General features: G+C 43.2%; 2 protein-coding genes across 2 annotated transcripts; both read left to right on the top strand.

The window, feature by feature from the left end:
- Positions 1–249: 249 nt before the first annotated feature.
- Positions 250–3138, top strand: LOC106564930 (THO complex subunit 4-A). The gene is made up of 6 exons (XM_014131462.2): positions 250–632; positions 1791–1949; positions 2065–2212; positions 2327–2396; positions 2508–2700; positions 2835–3138. Exons 1-6 carry the CDS (start codon positions 399–401, stop codon positions 2847–2849), a joined length of 819 nt encoding a protein of 272 aa, XP_013986937.1. The 5' UTR covers positions 250–398; the 3' UTR covers positions 2850–3138.
- A 955-nt stretch (positions 3139–4093) lies between these two features.
- LOC106564931 (rho GDP-dissociation inhibitor 1) lies at positions 4094–17809 on the top strand. Its single transcript, XM_014131463.2, has 6 exons — positions 4094–4223; positions 10692–10883; positions 11557–11640; positions 12573–12649; positions 13546–13609; positions 14983–17809. Exons 2-6 carry the CDS (start codon positions 10694–10696, stop codon positions 15180–15182), a joined length of 615 nt encoding a protein of 204 aa, XP_013986938.1. The 5' UTR covers positions 4094–4223; positions 10692–10693; the 3' UTR covers positions 15183–17809.
- Positions 17810–19733: the final 1924 nt, after the last annotated feature.

The raw sequence follows: 19733 nt of genomic DNA, 5'->3' as shown, positions 1-19733 counted from the left end.
TTGTGATACTGCCTGGAATCGAACCAGGGTATGTAGTGACGCCTCCAAGCACTGAGATGCAGTTCCTTAGACCGCTGCGCCACTCGGGAGCCTGTCTCGTATTTTCCTTTGGTTTATTTGCAAAGGTACCTTTGTGATTGCAATGCTGGATTGAGTCACTAGAGAGCAGCAGAGAGGACGTTGGTGGTGAAAGAAGCGCAACATCGAACGGAAATGGTAGTAAGAATACACTTACGTCACTTACTACAATTATTTTTAAGCCCACTCACGTCACTCAAATTTGAGCTATTCGCCATTGATCAGCACGGAGGAAAGCGGCTAGATTTAGCTACCAAAAGCGTAATTCTTAAAGTAAATTGTCCATTTATTTGTTGATCTCTAATACGACACGTGCCACCATGGCTGATAAGATGGATATGTCTTTGGATGACATTATTCAACAAAGTAAGAAAGGTGGAGGTGGCCGCGGAAATCGAGGAGGCCGCAGCCGAGGATCATCGGGTCGAGGTGGGAGTGGAGGCCGACCCGGTGGCGCTGGCTCTGGAGGCCGGACCGGCGGATCCGGGCCCATGAGGAGTCGACAGAACTTCAGTGGCGATAGAAGCGACAGCAGACCCACGCCATACAGCAGGGTAGGAACACGGAGGATCACAGAAAAAGGAGGAATGTCAGAGGCGACGACGACGAATGTTAAATAATTTAGCTGATCTTATTAAATGTGCTGCGACAGGTACCAGGTAGTTCAAAGTTGCTGATGGATGTGGAATTATCAACGGGAAGTGCGCTATAGGGAACAACTCAAAGAAGAAACCACTGTTCGGAAACGTTTATTCCTTTTAATGACGTGTTTGTGGGCCCATGGTCTACATTGCATTTCCCCGCTTCAGGTCAAACAGTTACTAGCCAGCACTATTGAATGTTACTGGTCATGTCCAACGTTTCTGGGAGTCAACGTTAACTAGCTAGCTAACATGTTCACCCTCGTGGGCCACTTCAAAACGGAGCTGATCCCCATTCATGAACTAGCTAGTTAACACTTGTTTGGGTAGTGTGAATGCGAGCTGCCCCAGATATTCACTTTTGATCTGTAAAACGTGTACCTCGTGGGTTTTTTAGTAGTCCACAAATTCTTACTCATTTGTCGACTGGCGCGTTGTTGGTCCTAAATTAAGTTCCAGATCTGTCTAATTATCAAGAATTTGACTGTTTTATGCAACAAAGCTAAAATGGCGACACTCAAAATGGATGTTCAGTCAACGGAGTCTTTTTTTTCTCTCATATTTTTGACCCAGACTGCAAAGCACAACGAACTTTATTGAACTTTCCATGGTCGGTTAAGGGAGCATTTCAAACTGACTTTCACACGTTTTGAATTAAGGATTTTTCTTTGGATGGACTTTTTCTACACTTGGAGTTGAAGCAGAATCTGGATGCTGACCTTGACATCGAGCTCAAGTCAGTTTTTTTGTTGTTGCCTACACTGCCGTTCTAATTACCTACACAATCTTCAAACCACCTGTAGAGCAGGAGCCATTTTGAGTTGGAAGTCCTGCCATCAGTCCTACTAGTTTAGTTTTGGTTCTTTCCTATATTAATATAATTGTTTTTATTCAATAATATGTGTGCTGTTACACTGACCATGAATCCACCATAGACCAATGTGTCTAATGGTAGTAATGAAGCAAGATTCCCCTGCCTGCCTAAGCAACTGACTCATGTGCTCAGTCTGATCAGCAGGAGCAGGGGAACCAGAAGTCAGCAGCTGCATTTTTCTCATTGTACCTTTACAGCCCAGAGAGCTGCCGGACAAATGGCAACACGACATGTTCGAAGGTGGCTTCGGCAGTAATGCTGGTGGTGGTGGGGGAGCAGGTGGTGGCGGTGTGGAGACTGGCGGCAAGCTCCTTGTCTCAAACCTTGACTTCGGTGTCTCTGACGCTGATATCCAGGTAATTTCTACAGTCAATCGCTACAAAGATGTCGGCGTTTTCGCCAAACCGTTTTGACGTTAAACATGAAATGTACCTGTCAGGTTTCTTAATGCGTTTGTAATGTTTTTTCCAGGAGTTGTTTGCGGAATTCGGTACATTGAAGAAAGCGGCTGTGCACTATGACCGGTCTGGCCGCAGCCAGGGAACTGCTGACGTCCACTTTGAGAGGAGGGCTGATGCACTCAAAGCCATGAAACAGTACAACAATGTACCACTCGATGGTGAGCTTTAATTTGATTGCTATTATTTTGAAACTTGTTCATCATGAAATAATGTTGTAATTGATGAACTCTTCTGAACAAAGATGCCGAATCTTGTTTTCCTTTTGCTCACAGGCCGCGCCATGAGCATTCAGCATGTCACCTCACAAATCCGAGATGATAACCAGAGACGACCATCACAGAGGTATGTGATTCTAAAAGCTTTCTTTATTTTGTCATGTATGATATATATATATTCTTTAAATCTAGTTAATCCCAGTTGTAGCTCATTGATTGTCTTTGAATATGTTTGCAGTTCAAACGGAGGCAGTGGTGGATTCAACAGAGACAGAATTGGACGCCCAAATTTCTCAGACAGGCGGGGAGGTGGAGACAGGCGGGCCGGCGGAGGCTCCAGGGGCAGGGGTAGAGGTGGACGTGGTGGAGGCAAACCGCAGCAGTTGTCTGCTGAAGAGCTGGATGCCCAGTTGGATGCTTACAATGCTAAGGTAGTCAGTTAAGAACAAATTCTTATTTACATTGATGAAGGCATGAAAGTATAGAAATATAAGTTCTTCAATGTAAGTGGCTTGATCTTTGTAGCTGGAATATGGTCCTAATTTTCACTTGCTTTTTTTTGCAGATGGAGACCAGTTAGAATTCCCAGAAGCACTCATTTGAATCCCTCATCTTCATCCTGTCGGATCTGAAGCTTGTTATTGTGGACTTGGACCTGAAATGGACCAGATCTTTTACACTTACTGTTCTTTGGCATCATTTTAATGTGTGGCTGGATCTTGCTTTACTCCCTTTTTAATATTATGAACACTTTTTGTACCGTTTTGGGACAATAGTAGGTTTTTGAGGGGGAGGTTTTTTTTAATTTTTTTGCCCTTTGCCTCCCCTTCTCCTTGTGCATAGTTGTAATAAACCTACAAAACAAACTGTTCCAGTGCATCTGCCTATTGTTGAAGGTCTGTATAACACTATGGGCTGGTTTCCCACACATTAAGTTTAGTCATTGGCTAAAACAATTTTGGTCTAGATTCTCCAAAAAGCTTATGTTAGTCCTGGACTAGGCTTTGTGTGTCAAGGAAACTGCTCCTAAAAGCCTGAGGCACTATGGTCAATATGACGTCTGCATTGGCAGTGTGTCATTTATGGTGATACAGCCTCTGCAGAAGTTGGGGCATTCATACTACTTGCGCTTTGTGGCACAGAGCTCTTGTGAAGTGAGTTGGTTTATACAGGACCTCCTGCAACTGTCAACCAATCATGTCAATTAGTTATATGGAGCCCTACCCATTGTTACAAAATTTGAGGAGACAGTGATGTGGGGCGGAGCTCAATTTGGCCTCGTGTGCCTCTGGAGGCTCCAATTATGTCACACCATCCACATGGTGCCTCGGACCACATTTTCACCTCAAGCATTAATTGACTTTAAGACCTCTAGGGGTATCATGTAAAATGTGTGGAAATGGTTGAATTTCCAATGGTAGTTCACTGTACTGCTACTATATCAAATGCTTGTAAAAAGCTAAAGCAATTTATACATGCTCAACACTTGTGAGATTGTGTTTGACAATGTGTAATGTTAATACCTTTTCATACTACTTGTGGTTACAATGTAAGGAATTACAGTAATTTTCAAACTAACATCACTGACCTGTTCGATTAGTATTTGATATGGTCAAAGAACTACACGGACCAGTTGATTAGTCTTCCGTTAGCAATGAAGGATGGGGACTTATAAGTTGACCTAAAAATATATATAATTTTAACTGTTCAAATGAAGTGCTAAATACACTAGCGCTACTTGTTTAAGACTTCAAACTAGCCCCACCTAAAATCTATTCAGGGCGCGCGGCACCAACAATTGCACGCCACCTGCATAGAGCGTGCGCGCCGCGGCAGAGTTCCCGGAAACGAGTTGTATGGGGCGGCGCCGTTCCTTGTTCGCCATACTTGCACAGAGAAGAGCGACAGAAGCACTTATTCTACAAGCGCCTGGGGGAAAAACAGCAGGAAAACGGTAAAGACATGCTTTCACAACCTATACAATAGTTAACAATCAAGCATATGACGGTTCATTATGTTTTAGACTTACTTTGTATCTGGCGTCATTTCCTCCTAACTTTGCTAGCAATTTGCTGAGTTGTGCTAGCATGCCAACCACGATAACGTTAGCCTGCCGACATATCTACATACTTCACACCCTGGCTGCAGCAGTGCCCATTTGTAGCCAGCGAAACATGAAATAAACGTTGGTCTACTGTTAAGTTCCACTGCAGCAGAGCAAAATATTATGTAAAAGAACTGAACATTTGTAGCATAGTTTAGTTTAATTGGGTGGCAGGTAGCTAGGGAGTCCAACACCCATGTTGCTAATTAGCTAGCTAGCAATCCTCGTGCAGCTTGATGACTTGCGGCAGTGTCTAGCCGGTCAGACTAGTTAGCCAGTTAACACATTAGCTAGCTATTTGGCTGTCTTTGACGTTTGGTTACTTTGTCGCCTGAAACAGTGCTAAATTCGACGATTAGGCAACCTTTGTTCTTAGTTTAACACATTATGTTTAGCTAATTCTTTAGCTATTCGTTGCGATTCTCCCAGTCGGCACCTGTTTCTGTCAGTAACTACAGTAACCGGGCAGTCTTTCTTTGCAGCAAGCTAAAGCTCAAGCTATCTAGCCACCCACAGACAAAAGAATTGAAATGAGATTTCTTTGTTAGCTGTTTCTCTTCCAGGAAGTAACTCGGGTGCATAACGCGATGTTGATAAGATAACAATTGTATTTACGTACTATATTGATCTGTATTGCACACTGCATACCCAGTTTCATTGCAACACAAATTATAATTTTACAGCTGGTGGCTGTGTAGAGTATTGTCAGTGATTGCACAAGGGAGGGAGACTGTTCTGCACCTGTGCAGAGTACAATCCATTTTGTTCACAAGTTTGAATAAATTATTAGTCATTATTTCAATTATAATCCATTGATGTTTACTGATGCAAATTCTAGTTGGTGAATGTGAGAAAGGAAATTCATTAGCGTAGTTAGATTTGTGTTTCTTCTGTCAACCTGAATTTTAAGTACCACATCCTGTCTGCTAGAAAGATTTGACATCTTCCTCTCAGACTTGGCGGGGTGTAGTGGACCCTTCAGACTACAAGCCAGGATAACATTGATTGAGCCCTGAACGATGGAACATCACGGCTCATTAAATAGAGCATCCATAAAGTTAGCATTTACTTGGAAATTGCTTTAAATTCTCATTATTTGTCAATGAATAATCAATCATTGACAAACAATCTCTCGTACACTACTGTTCAACAGTTTGGGGTCACTTAGAAATGTCCTTGTTTTTGAAAGAATATTTTTTTTGTCCATTAAAATAGCATCAAATTGATCAGAAATACAATATAGACATTGTTAATGCTGGAAACGGCTGATTTTTAATGGAATATCTACATAGGCATACAGAGTCCCATTATCAGCAACCATCACTCCTATGTTCCAATGGCACGTTGTGCTAGCTAATCCAAGGTTATCATTTTAAAAGGCTAATTGATCATTAGAAAACCCTTTTTCAATTATGTTAGCACAGCTGAAAACTGTTGTCCTGATTAAAGAAGCAATAAAACTGGCCTTTAGACTAGTTGAGTATCTGGAGCATCAGCATTTGTGGGTTCGATTACAGGCTCAAAATTGCCAGAAACAAAGAACTTTCTTCTGAAACTCGTCAGTCTATTCTTGTTCTGAAAAATGAAGGCTATTGCCAAGAAGATGCTGTGTACTACTCCCTTCACAGAACAGCGCAAACTGTCTATAACCAGAATAGAAAGAGGAGTGGGAGGCCCCGGTGCACAACTGAGCAAGAGAACAAGTACATTAGAGTCTAGTTTGAGAAACAGACGCCTCACAAGTCCTCAACTGGCAGCTTCAATAAATAGTACCTGCAAAACACCAGTCTCAACGTCAACAGTGAAGAGGCGACTCCGGGATGCTGGCCTTCTAGGCAGAGTTCCTCTGTCCAGTGTCTGTGTTCTTTTGCCCATCTTAATCTTTTCTTTTTATTGGCGGTAAGTGTCTGGTATCTGGTGTGACCACCATTTGCTTCGTGCAGTTCGACACATCTCCTTCGCGTAGAGTTGAAAGACTTGACTGTTGATTGTTGCCTGTGGAATGTTGTCCCACTCCTCTTCAATGGCTGTGTGAAGTTTCTGGATATTGGCAGGAGCTGGAACACGCTGTCGTAAATGTTGATCCAGAGCATCCCAAACATGCTCAATGGGTGACATGTCTGGTAAATATGCAGGCCATGGAAGAACTGGGACATATTTCAGCTTCCAGGAATTGTGTACAGATCCTTCCGACATGGGGCTATGTATTATCATGCTGAAACATGAGGTGATGGCAGCAGATGAATGGCACGACAATGGGCCTCAGGATCTCATCACGGTATCTCTGTGCATTCAAATTGCCATCGATAAAATGCAATTGTGTTCGTTGTCCGTGCCTTATGCCTGCCCACCATGGGGCACTCTGTTCACAACATTAACATCAGCAAACTGCTCGCCCACACAACGCCATCTGCCCGGTACAGTTGAAACCGGGATTCATCCTTGAAGAGCACACTTTGATGGCCACTGGCACGCTAGAGAAGGTGAGTGTTTTCCCACTGCAGCCGGTCACGACACCGTACTGCAGTCCGGTCAAGACCCTGGTGAGGACGACGAGCACGCAGATGAGCTTCCCTGGGACGGTTTCTGACAGTTAATGCAGAAATTCTTTGCTTGTGCAAACCCACAGTTTCATTAGCTGTCCGGGTGGCTCGTCTTGGACCATCCAGCAGGCGAAGAAGCCGGATGTGGAGGTCCTGGGCTGGCGTGGTTACACGTGGTCTGCGTTTGTGAGGCCGGTTGGACTTATTGCCAAACGACGTTCGAGGCGGCTTATGATAATTGAATGTCTATTTCTCTTATCTGGCAACATCTCTGTTGGACATTCCTGCAGTCAGCATGCCGATTGCACGCTCCCTCAAAACTTGAGACATCCGTGTTGTGACAACACTGCACATTTTAGGGGCCTTTTATTGCCCCCAGCACAATGAGAGATGTTTTGTGAACAGCTGTTTCCAAGGCAAACTAGCCTTTTGTGAAATAGGCTACAGTTTTTATGTTACAAACTCTGACAGTAATCTAACATCAAATAGATTGTTATTATTGATGCATGGAAGTTTTTTTAGATTTTTTTATTAATAAAGTAGAATGCATTAGTCCAATTAGTTGGAGTGTTTGCTGTCAAGGTTCCAAGATGTCTTCAAGATAAGATGACACGCCTTTCATATTAGGCCTGAATCATACTTGCAGACTCGGGCGGTTTGCCTCGCCGTCGTACCGGCCCATTAGCCTCTTCTAACAGCTTATTGTTTGGCTCTTGTATATGGGCGGTGGTAAAGCACTGGCATTAGGTCAATGGTGGAACTACGACGCTGTCACACGGAGGGTGGGCTTCCTTGAAACTCTTGAGGTCAGCTCACACAAACACATTAGAAACAACTCTAAATTCAGCACACCGTTTCCGTTAGGAAAATGTGGTGCCGGACGTTTGACCGGCAGCATTTTGATTTACTGGACCCATATGCATCGGGTGCGCAACCTAATTAGGGCGTCCACCCACGGTGCTCAGTAAGACACACATCTCGTTTAGGTTATGGTAATTCATTTTAACAGAAAATGCAAGTCGAGAATGCAACGATGTTACCTAATTCCGATGCCCACATGTACTTTTTCTCAGCCAATAAGACGAGTAACGAACAGCAAAATCACTAGCCTATGTTAATTTACTATCCCCCATAGTGTAAAAGTGTACCTATTCTATTGTTCAGCTTGTTGAGAAAGAAACAGCCTATTCCAAACAGACTCTGGGACAGTTGTGGGACGATAGATCCCAAATTCATACAACCAGTAGGCCTAGGCTACATAAAACAAACGTTAAAAAGCCATTAGTCTGTTGCAACCGATAAGAACATATATCCTTAAAAGGTTGATCAACTATTGTTTGTTCAGATTTATCAGCGCAGCAATGCGCACAAGGCAGTCAGTAGGCTACGCGTGAATGTTCGTTCCATAGTGCAATTAGCGGGTAAATACCGTTGTCAAAAGCAAGCAGTTACATGTGACAGATGAAAATATCCGTTAGAAATGTGAAAGAGGGGAGATCTAATATGCAACAACTAGCATGGGTTGCTAATATAACAATGATTGTGCTTTTGGCTACTGGACAATGAAAGAGATGTATGAAAGTTGATATACAATAATTGCCTTTACGGATATAGTCTGATTTTGGCTAGGCTACTTTGAAACATGGTAAGATATTTAGTAAAACGTTCAGCACTCCAACAAGGAATTATGTTTTCAAAATGCATCCTGCCTCCAGCTTATTGCAAAGTGGTGTGTGATGCCCTGATGAAGCCTGCCTTCTATTGCTTATGCATTTGGTGTTTGAGATGCTGTATCAGCAGCTCTCACGTTGTCTGAGATTTTCCACTTAAAGGCTCTGTAGCTGTATGCTGTGCGAGTGTGATAAATAAGATGCATAACGAATATACACACACGGAAATGTAATTCAGCTAAATTATGTAAATTAACCTATAGACCCATAATTATTTCGCAATGGTGTTTTATTTCCTCCTTCCAGACAATTGGCCAGTGTATTCATTGGCTTTTCAACAAAAAAATGTATCTCCCAAAAGCTGGAAACCCTGACGCAGCAGTACTTATTTATTTCCCATGTTTCTTTTGTTTTATGGTGTACTTTTTGTCCATACATCTTTGTCCCCTGTAGATTGGCTTTAGTGAGGGATTCGTTTCCTAATACTATGCACTGTACACCATACAAAACTCCAAAACGAACTGCATCCTTCTTTCTCCCTGCTCCATTTTCCTCAAAGTCCCACACCAGGCTGCTAGTCAGATTTTTAAGTCTTACACTCTTTGATTAGCAAGGATACAGATGGCATTTACTCTTAAGAGTAAACGCCAACATTGAAATACTTTCCCTCCCCCAAGCCCCAGCAAAAAATGATAGATCACCAACATCAAGTGGAAAATAACTTTATTAGTCTAAAAACACATGGACGTTGATGGAACTGAAGCGCCATTCCGAGCGCTGGCTCTGCAGTAGTAGTGGCAGACACAGACAGAGGATTCATGATCAGGCTATTGTGGGAGAGAACGCCTTATTGGGAATGCTGGACGCTTCATGGCGTAAACACAGCTCTTCCTGCTTTTGCGAGTCCCTCCAGTAGTCGTGACTCGAGTATATTGAGGAGAGGCCTCTCATTCCAATTATAACCCCTGGATGGGGTGGATTTTATTGGCCATCTTGTTTGTTGTGAATGCCATTAGGCTTGCTGTCAAAGGGTTTTAGTTATTGGTAAGATGGCATCAAATGAAGTCGGCATGAGTTCAAAGGGCAGAGATGGGCAGGTTGAATTTTGAGTCGTTTTTGAGAAGCAATTTCAAGAACAGTTTCATTCACATTTTACTTGAGGAAACGCCCCACAAATTAAGCCTGGAAGTTGGCCCAGATCCAAACATAAGTTTTGTCATTACAACGACCTTAGGAGTTGGCCATTACAGATCTGGGGCAAACAGGCAACAACAACATCTAAGGACCATGTTCATAGATTGCGTTGATCTGAAGAATGTAGCCTACATGTGGTCTATTTTAGGAGCATGTGAATTCTGTATGTCAACATCGTTTTGACCACATCTGTCAGCGTAGTTGAACTTACTTGATACAGTGACGTCTTCCTTTCATTCTTCAACACATGACAGTCAGTGTAAGTAGACTGGTGTGAGCTTGGTTTGAAAAGTCCGGCTAAGAGACCCCTGGAGACCAATGGTTGTGAGAGACTGACTGTGTTTGATTGGTCTGTATTTAGAACAACCCCTTTGGTGGTTCCTTTAATGCTAAGGAACACAGCCCCTGCTCCTCTGACCTCAATCGTGTATGTGCTAGGGGCCCATGTCATGTGATTTTTCACACATGACCTCATTCGAAGGTGATGGTCTACTACCAGTGCTGATGCTGTTTGTGTGCCCAGATTTTTCACATTTGACCCAGGATTAAGTTATCAGTAGTAAAAGAGGACCTCTCACTCAATGATCAACTATTTATTTATTTATTATTTTTTCTAGTTCTGCACCTTTTTTGGTTCTTCTGATCAGGGAACCTTTCTGCATTTTAGTTCCTTGTTTGTTGCCTTGTGTGATCTCATAGCAGCATTTCATAGTAATTGATGAGATGCTGTCATCCTTTTTATTTGAGTAGAATATACTACATCCTCTGAGAAGAAGCCACATGGGAGGAGTAGCGATTAGTGGAACTATTTATTTGCCAATAATCTTGGTCGTAACATTCCTCCTCTCTCTCCCTCTCTTCTTCCTCTTCCCCGCTCTCTCTCTCTCTCTGTCACTTCTCTCTCGCCACAGACATGGCTGAGGACGATTTGACTCCGGAGCAGCTAGCAGCCATCGCTGCGGAAAACGATGTGGGCGAGACGGTCAACTACAAGCCCCCGGCCCAGAAGACCCTGCAGGAGATCCAGGAGCTGGACCAGGATGACGAGAGCCTCCGGAAGTACAAGGAGGTTCTGCTAGGAGCCGGCGCTGCTGCTGTCGCTGGTGAGTGTGTCATTTCTCTCTCAATACGTGTGTGTGTGTGTTTGTATGCGTGTCTGCCTGGCGCCTGCTTAGTATCTTTACGGGTAAAGAAGACACTGCTTAGCTCTGGGAAAAGGCTATAGCTAATGCCCAGGGACTGTTTATCTCCGAATAAACTAATGTTTCTTTAATGTTGGAGCCTTGCCAACAAATGGATAGCTGTCCTGATTTCAGCTCTCATCTGGGGCAGACCGTTGGACAGCTGGTTATTACTGATAGTATACATGCAGTCCTCGTTCCTAAATGTTTCCTCTAAGAAAAGGGCCTCTAAGAAGTCTTGGTCTGTACAATCGATTAAAAGTTGTAATGTTTAAATCGAGGCCTAGGTAAGGGCCAGAAGTTCACATATATCCCTACTTGGATGTATTCAGTTCAGTTGTCATTCAGACACAAATGCAGAATTATATAAAAATACATTTAAGTGATGTCTTTGTGCTAAATGTCAGATTATAAAATAAGTTTGATGTATTTTCACACCGAATGACCTATAAAGTTTAAAGGTCTGAAACCAACCATTTACAAACATTACATATCAGCAAACCTATGGTTAAGTAAGTAGGGTGTAACTGTGTCAAGGTTGCTGTGGGTCAGTTACATGATCCATATGGATGTTCCTTGTCTGGTCTTGTTACAGATCCCAGCGTTCCCAACGTCCAGGTGACACGGTTGACACTGATGTGTGAGACTGCCCCGAACCCACTGACCCTGGACCTGCAAGGTGAGCTATAATACTGTAGTACTTTGTTTACTGTAATCCCCAGAAATAGACATCTTATCGTACGAGCGTCTCAAAACATGGGGGAAATGGTTCCGAGTGTGTAACTAACTGGCATTGACAAACTGATCTGTTAGCCCGTGTTCTAAGAAAAGACCTGCTACTGTCACCGGACTCTCTTGAGGTGAGCAAGAGACCTTGTGCTGCTGAACAGAATGACCTGAGTCATCCTGAATGACGCAGGCCAGTGCCAGTAAAAAATGCGTGCATCATACGTATGTGCTTGTAGTGATGACTGGTCGGTCATAAACTAACACAGAAAAAGGGTTCCTGAGGAATAGTATAACACAGCCACCCGTGTCAGAAGTAACATGCACTAAACGGTGAATGAATAGGAATAAATTGGGTGTCTTTTGAACATTTCAAAGCCTTACCTCATGGTCTTTCCATGTACCGCACGTATTGCAATTTCTGGGGTAAAAACTGGTTCGACGCATTCATTGTGGGGGGAATAAAGAGGAGAATACTGTAATGCTTCTGTTTCCCCAGTCCAGGTTGTTACACTGCTAGATGTTGAGGGAGAGTGCTGCAGCACAGCTAGAAGGCCGTATTAAACCCCTGATTAAGTGTGCTAATGAGGCAGTGCCACCGCTGGGCTGAGATAATGACCCCCGCTGAGGTGTCAGAGCTGCCTAGGACTCTACATGACTGTTAAAGACATCCTGCTTTCACACACCACACTGGGGCCTTGTGGATGGCAGTCCCCTGCTGCATGCCCTAGTTTGTGTGTGTGTGTGTGTGTGTGTGTGTGTGTGTGTGTGTGTGTGTGTGTGTGTGTGTGTGTGTGTGTGTGTGTGTGTGTGTGTGTGTGTGTGTGTGTGTGTGTGTGTGTTGGAGAAACCTTACTTTTTTTCCCCTCGTTGTCTTTCAAACAGGAGATCTGGAGGCCTTTAAGAAGCAGTCCTTTATCCTGAAGGAGGGAGTGGAGTACAGAATAAAGATCAGCTTCAAAGTGAGACCACAGCCAAAATAAAGGAAGCACCAACATAAAGCGTCTTAATAGGGTGTTAGGCTGCCACGAGGCAGAACAGCTTCAATGCACCTTGGCATAGATTCTACAAGTGTATGGAACTCTTTTGGAGGGATGCGACACCAATCTTCCACGAGAAATTCCATAATTTGATGTTTTGTTGATGGTGATGGAAAACGCTGTCTCAGGCGCCGCGCCAGAATCTCCCATAAGTGTTCAATTGGTTTGAGATCTGGTGACTGAGACTGCCATGGCATATAGTTTACATCGTTTTCATGCTCATCAAACTATTCAGTGACCACTCGTGTTCTGTGGATGGGGGGCATTGTCATCCTATAGGGGCATAGCCATGGTAGCCAAAATAATCGCCCGCCCAGCATTTTTATGCAAGACTCGAAGCATGATGGGATGTTAATTTCTTATTGAACCCAGGAGCCACACCTGTGTGGAAGCACCTGCTTTCAATATACTTTGTATCCCTCATTTACTCAAGTGTTTCCATTATTTTGGCAGTTACCTGTACAATATGAAAGATACTGCACAAAACAATTAAATTGAACTTCAATTTACGCGAATGAAAGCTGTTTGTATGAAGACCCCATCAGTTAAATGCAGAAGACACATTTCAGTTGAATGCATTGTTGTTCAACTGGTCAGGTTTCCTCCTTTCACTTTCCCCATTAAAAAGGTGGCTATACTTTTCTGCCCCACTAGAAATCACTCAGATTGTGCTGTTAATGAACTTGGCTTACCTGTACGTATTGTATTTTTCAGATTTCATGGTTCAATAGGTCTTTAAATGGCCTATTTCTGTCAGATGAGCTTGCGATAAGCTAGATTGATTTTCCATGCCACTAACGATGTCTCGGTCTCTGCAGGTGAACAAGGAGATTGTTTCGGGACTCAAGTATGTCCAGCAGACCCACAGGAAAGGAGTGAGAAGTGAGTACTTGCTGCTTCCTATCCCTCCTGTTTGTTCCCTCCTGACCTCCATCTCAACCGCACAGGCCTTCCTCCCATAGTAAATGTGGGAAATTATGCCCTAGACTCAAGCAAATGTTTACATCAACATTGAAGATTCCCACAATCAGTTTCTGCAGATTTCTCTGTTATGGGAATGTACTAGGTGATACATTGTCATGGTTTTCAAATGTTGGTCCTAACAGAATGGAAGAGATAAGTGGCATGATGCCACATCGATGCCGTTTCTTTAGACAATAAGGGAATCAGTTTAAATGAATTAGTTCAATGAAGAGCTGTAAACACTTAAGACCTGTGGAGACTTCCATTGTTTAATGACGTTGACATACAGCCCCGGCCCACACACTGCCTTCCCTTTTTAATCTGCCAAGAGAAACAGGCAGAAGGGCCAGGGACTGAAATTGAGATATTGTTTGAAACCGGATGCACAAGTCAAGGCTGAAAAACACTCAACACTGTCAATAGGGATATTATTGAGAAATTGTTTTGAGGCTTTCATCTCACATTTTTCCTGAGCAGAAGAGAAAGGCAGAGGGTCAGGGTGTGAAATGTGTTTGTTTGAAACTGGATGTAAGTTGAGGCACAAAACAGCCTGTTGTGTCAATTGCTTTATTAGTGAGTCGTGTTTGTGAGGCTTATTGAGAAATCGATAGATGAAAATAAATTAGAGCAGGCCTCCTGAGTGGCACAACGGTCTACGGCACTGCTATGCAGTGCTTGAGGCATCACTACAGACCCGGGTTATGTCACAGCTGGCCGTGACCGGGAGACCCATGAGGCGGCGCGAAATTGGCCCAGTGTTGTTAGGGAAGGGTTTGGCCGACTGGGATTCCCTTATCCCATTGCGCTCTAGCGACTCCTTGTGGTGGGCCGGGCACCTGCAAGCTGACTTCAGTCCCCAGCTGGACAGTGTTTCCTCCGACACATTGGTGCGGCTGGCTTCCGGGTTAAACGAGCTGTGTCAAGAAGCAGTGCGGCTTGGCAGGGTCGTGTTTCGGGGGATGCATGGCTCTCGACCTTCACCTCTCCCGAGTCCGTAGGAGAGTTGCAGTGATGGGGCAAGACTGTAACTACCAATTGGATATCACGGAATTGGGGAGAAAAAGGGGTAAAAGTACAAAAAATAAATCAATAAATTGGAGCAAAACAGTCATTAGTCATGTTTTTCATTAGTCCTGTTTATTGATAACTTTATTCCCAGAGAGCTAGTATAGTAGTTACTAGTTACTCCTTGTTTCATTCACTTTTCTGTTTAGTGCCTAATGAACACCACTCTGTATTTTTTGTCCTCCCTGGTGATTCAAACAGCCCTTCTTTTCTGTCTGTCTCTGTAGTTGACAAGTCAGACTACATGGTGGGGAGCTATGGGCCGAGGCCGAACGAGTACGACTTCCTGACCCCGCTGGAGGAGGCTCCTAAAGGCATGCTGGCCCGCGGCACCTACAACATCAAGTCCAAGTTCACCGACGACGATAAGCACGACCACCTGTCCTGGGAGTGGAACCTCAACATCAAGAAAGACTGGAAAGACTAAGAAAGAGGCCTTCAAAACCAAACCCCACAACCATGTCCCCATTTCTCCATGAGTTTATTTTCTTCTACTTCATTCCATCCTCATGTCTTCAATCTTCATTCCGACCCTTCCATCCCTCTCTCGTCTCTCCCACGTTTCTCCCCATTTATCCATCTGCATTAGTAGCAGCAGCAAAAGCAACGGCCCCCTCTGTCCGTCCATCCCCCCTCTGCTTTCATTGGTTGCACAAAGTCCACCATCATTGATTCACTGTCCGCAACCTGCCATCCATGCAACCTTAAAGGCCCAGTGCAGTCAGAAATGAGATTTTGCTGTGTTTTGTATATACATATATCCACACTGAGTTTGGAATAATATTGTTAAAATATGATTATGCCCTTTCAGTGTTGGAGCTGTTTGAAAAGACTGCCTTGGTGGGATGGAGTTTTGGCCCCCTGGTGACTTCACCAGTCGTTAAATTAGTTAATAGACCAATAAAGAATAGTTCCAAACCTCTGCCAATAACAGCTAGTTTTCTCTTCCCCACTGAGGCCACTCCCAGACAGTCCTAGCCAAATTCTTGCTTGAGAAATTGCTCTTTGCTAAGAAGCTATTTTAGTTTATTTTTGACCATTGTTTTCAAATAAAATCACAGTAAGGTACTTAATTGTTACCCAGAAATGAATAGATATATAAAAACAGCTCCATTGGACCTTTAAGTCTCATAGCTGTACTGTGCAAGATCTATCCTCCAACCCCACCCCTCATGGTTTGTCCTGCTTGAAGAGATTAAACCACCCTTTGCTCCCTAAATGGTCTTCCTGTCAGTAAGAAGTACATGTGGATAAGCAAGTGTGCAATCAACTTTTCATTTTGCCTTTTTTTTTATATATATAATTGTATGAATACTAGTATACTGTGTTCATGTCACTGTTGATAATCAGCTTTTATGGTCATTCCTTCCCCGCCATCTTTTTCTGCCCCCTTTTTAAAAATATTTTACCAAGACCTGCCTTGTTAAAGATATTCTCCTGAACTTTTGTATTCTTTTTTGCCAGTAGTTCTGAAAGTAGCACCCACGAGCCAAAAGTTGCATGTGTCACAAATGTGCAGATATGTGCACCACGTCATTGCTCTCTCTCTCTCGCTCTACTGTGTGTGTCTTGCTAGCTGTCACTGGTGAGGGGCTGAAGCTCATTGGCTGAAACTTGAATTACTAAGGGGCTTGCCCAAGTGGGGGTAAATATAGGGGAAAAAGTTCTGGAGCATGTCTTTTAAACCTAGTAAATTAATAATGAGCTGCTTTACTTCAGCTCCTCCCACCCCCCTTAAATGTATTAACCCTTTCCTCTTGCATGGGGATTGGGGCCAAGTTAACCTAATGTAGCAGGTGTAACAATTTTTTATTTTTATTTTTTTAAACACCTGACACTAGATCCCCTACATAAGGGGTATTCAACTCTTACCCTTACCGTTGTATGTGGAGGAGGTGTTAAGGTGGCATGTCGCCTTTGTTAACATCCATTTCCCCTGAAAACAGGAACTTCCAGTTGTTGGGGACTCGGCAGAGGCTAGGGCCAAGGAAGTGAAAGATATTATAACATTGGATAAAAAAAGGGCGTAAGCCCCAGTGCTGCCTTATACCGAAATATCAAAATAATCACTTTAACTCACCAATAATCAGTTTACTGCTCTTGCGCAGTTATCATGGTGGTGCACTAACAGATGGTGCATGACTTGGGCTGTATGTTGTGTATTTCATGTGGTGCTTGCCATCAGGTAGACTCACTCAAGGGCATATTGTACTATCAACTGTTCACCATCTTAATCTCTTTGCTAGTTGTGATTCTCCCTGTAGAGTTTACACCCATGCTGCTCCCGGCCTGTTTTGTCTAAACTCAACCTCCGCTAGTAAACATGGTAGTTAGAATGAGAATAGAATACACCACCTAGAATTTACCGATGTGTTTTTTTTTCCTTGCCCACCCCAGCAGGCCACGTCATCATTATTGATAACACACTTGTGTTCCTTAGCCATGAGGCCTTATCGTCCACTTTGGTCGCGTGAAAAAGAAAGACCATGATTTTTTTTTTTTTTTTGCCTTAATGTCCATCAAGTCCGATTTCCCCCCCCCCCCTCACATTTTGTTACGACCCTTAGAGCCTGCTGTCGGAGGTCAAAGGTGATGACAAGTACCAGAGAAAGCACAGGAGTAGAGAATGACTCACCGTCTGCTGCTGGAGACATTGACGGTGTTTCAGCTCTCATTAGGAACAGGAGCTGGTAGGGTTAAGATATACACCTCCACAGTCAGGCCCCAGCCTTTGCCCAATGACATATTGATGAAAAGAGACGTTGATGGAAAAATTGTAGAGTTTGCACAGAGTAGGATGTGCTAGCAGAAAATACGTGATACTGTTTGAGTATGTTAAGAGGGAGGGATTTTGGATCAGAAAGTGGAATTGACATGTACTGTACCCTAAGCATATGGATGTAAAAGTGTTTCAGATATTGTGTATGATCTTATGCGTTCCCATACATTCCTTCACACATTGTACAGTTTCAATGAAGATGCTGGTGGGGTTGTATAAATATTTGATCATTTGTGATTGCTCTTCTTGGACAATAAAGATGTTGCTCAACTTGGCCTGTTGTGTACAGAGTGTCTCTGGTTTTCAAAGTAGCTAAGCTGATTTGTGGGTAAAATAAGTGAAACCATTATTTCCAGTCTTGATCTATTCAGCAATCACATTTGACAACTTCTCAAAAGATTTTTACTAGTCACATGATCTTTTTAGGCTAGTGGCCAATCTTCAAAAACAGGCTTAAGTTTTTGAGAGAACCCTACCTGAGGTATAACAAAGCACAACCATGTTTTTCCATGTCTCTAAGGTCTCCCATATATGGATGGTTGTATACAAGAATCTTATGGCAAAATTGGTTAAATTGAAAGATATGGTGACACACACCCTTAACTCAAACAGTGCAGAATTATGCTGACTGGAGGGGGAGTGGGCCTCCTATGCTCATGTAACCCAAAATTGCAAGCTCTGATATTGCTCAAATGTGGTATACAAGCAATCAATTGTCTGCTCTTCATAGACAAATCAAGAGCATTAAGATATCTTAAAGCATGTAGGAAATAGACCTGTAAGCACACAGATACAATAGGGTGACATGTCAATCATGAATATTTATGATGAATAAACTTCACTTTTTGGTAGCTGTTCAATCGACAACTTTCCAAGTCAAAATTGCTGTCATTCAGTTCTGGCTGCCACATTACCATAAAATGGTAGTTTTATTACCTTTATATGCACATGTATTAAATTAGATTTATTTTTTTGTGCTGTACTTATGACCTGTACTCAAGACAATTTCTATGTACTTCAGCTATGTTTGGGATCCAATATGCCCACCATATACAGTCAAACACCTTTGTCTGGTGATATAAAAAATATTAAAATGCAGCAGACTGCTGCTTGTCATGGCAACACCAAGTCTTCCAAGTCACTAGCCTATTTGGGGATCAATGAGGCATCTGGGAGGCTCCAACTAAAGGAAAGAGAATCCTGGACTCTAACAACCTCTATCTCTACAACTTTCCCCCACTGTGGTATAACTTGCCCCTCCAGGATTGGGCTCTTAAGTCACCTCTTTACAGGCCTGGTACCAGGTTTGTTTCTTGGGGGGGGGGGGGTTAGTAATTAATATAGGCTACAGGATAGATAGGGTAATTCTCCTATTATAAACCACCTATGTGAATGGAGCCATACACACAGCTGTCTTACCAAAATAATGCAAACTAAATGCTGAAAGTAGTCACCTAGTTATTCATACAAATAAAAATAGGGCCCAATTCTGACCTGAGTTAAGCGTGTGTAAACGGACCATACGCTGAAGAAAAATATGAACACAACATGCAACAATTGTAATAAAAGGAAATCAGTCATATAAGGAAATCAGTCAATTGAAATAAATGCAATAGGCACTAATCTATGGATTTCACATGACTTGGTCACAAATAGCATTTAAAAAAAGGTAGGGAGCATCAGTATCTGTGTGACCACACATCTCCTTTGCATAGAGTTGATCAGGCTGTTGCTTGTAGCATGTGGAATGTTGTAGAATGTTGTCCCACGCCTCTTCAATGGCTGTGTGAAGTTGCTGGATATTGGCGGGGACTGGTACACGCTGTCGTACACGTCAATCCAGAGCACCCCAAAACATGCTCAATGGGTGACATGTCTGGTGAGTATGGAGGCCATGGAAGAACTAGGACATTTTCACCTTCCGGGAATTGTGTACAGATCCTTGCAACATGGCTCTGTGTTATCATGCTGAAACATGAGGTGATGTTGGAGGATGAATGGCACGACAATGGGCCTCAGGATCTTGTCACAGTATCTCTGTGCATTCAAATTGCCACCAATAAAATGCAATTGTTTTCTCTGTTCGTAGTTTATGCCTGCCTATTCCATAACCCCACCGCCACCATGGGGCACCCTGTTCACAACGTTGACTTGAGCAAACCGCTAGCCCAGACAAGGCCCTACACGCTGACTGCCATC

Source organism: Salmo salar, chromosome ssa12 (genome assembly GCF_905237065.1).
Source record: "Salmo salar chromosome ssa12, Ssal_v3.1, whole genome shotgun sequence".
NCBI classification, from domain to species: domain Eukaryota; kingdom Metazoa; phylum Chordata; class Actinopteri; order Salmoniformes; family Salmonidae; genus Salmo; species Salmo salar.
This window is presented reverse-complemented; position numbering and strand designations above follow the sequence as displayed.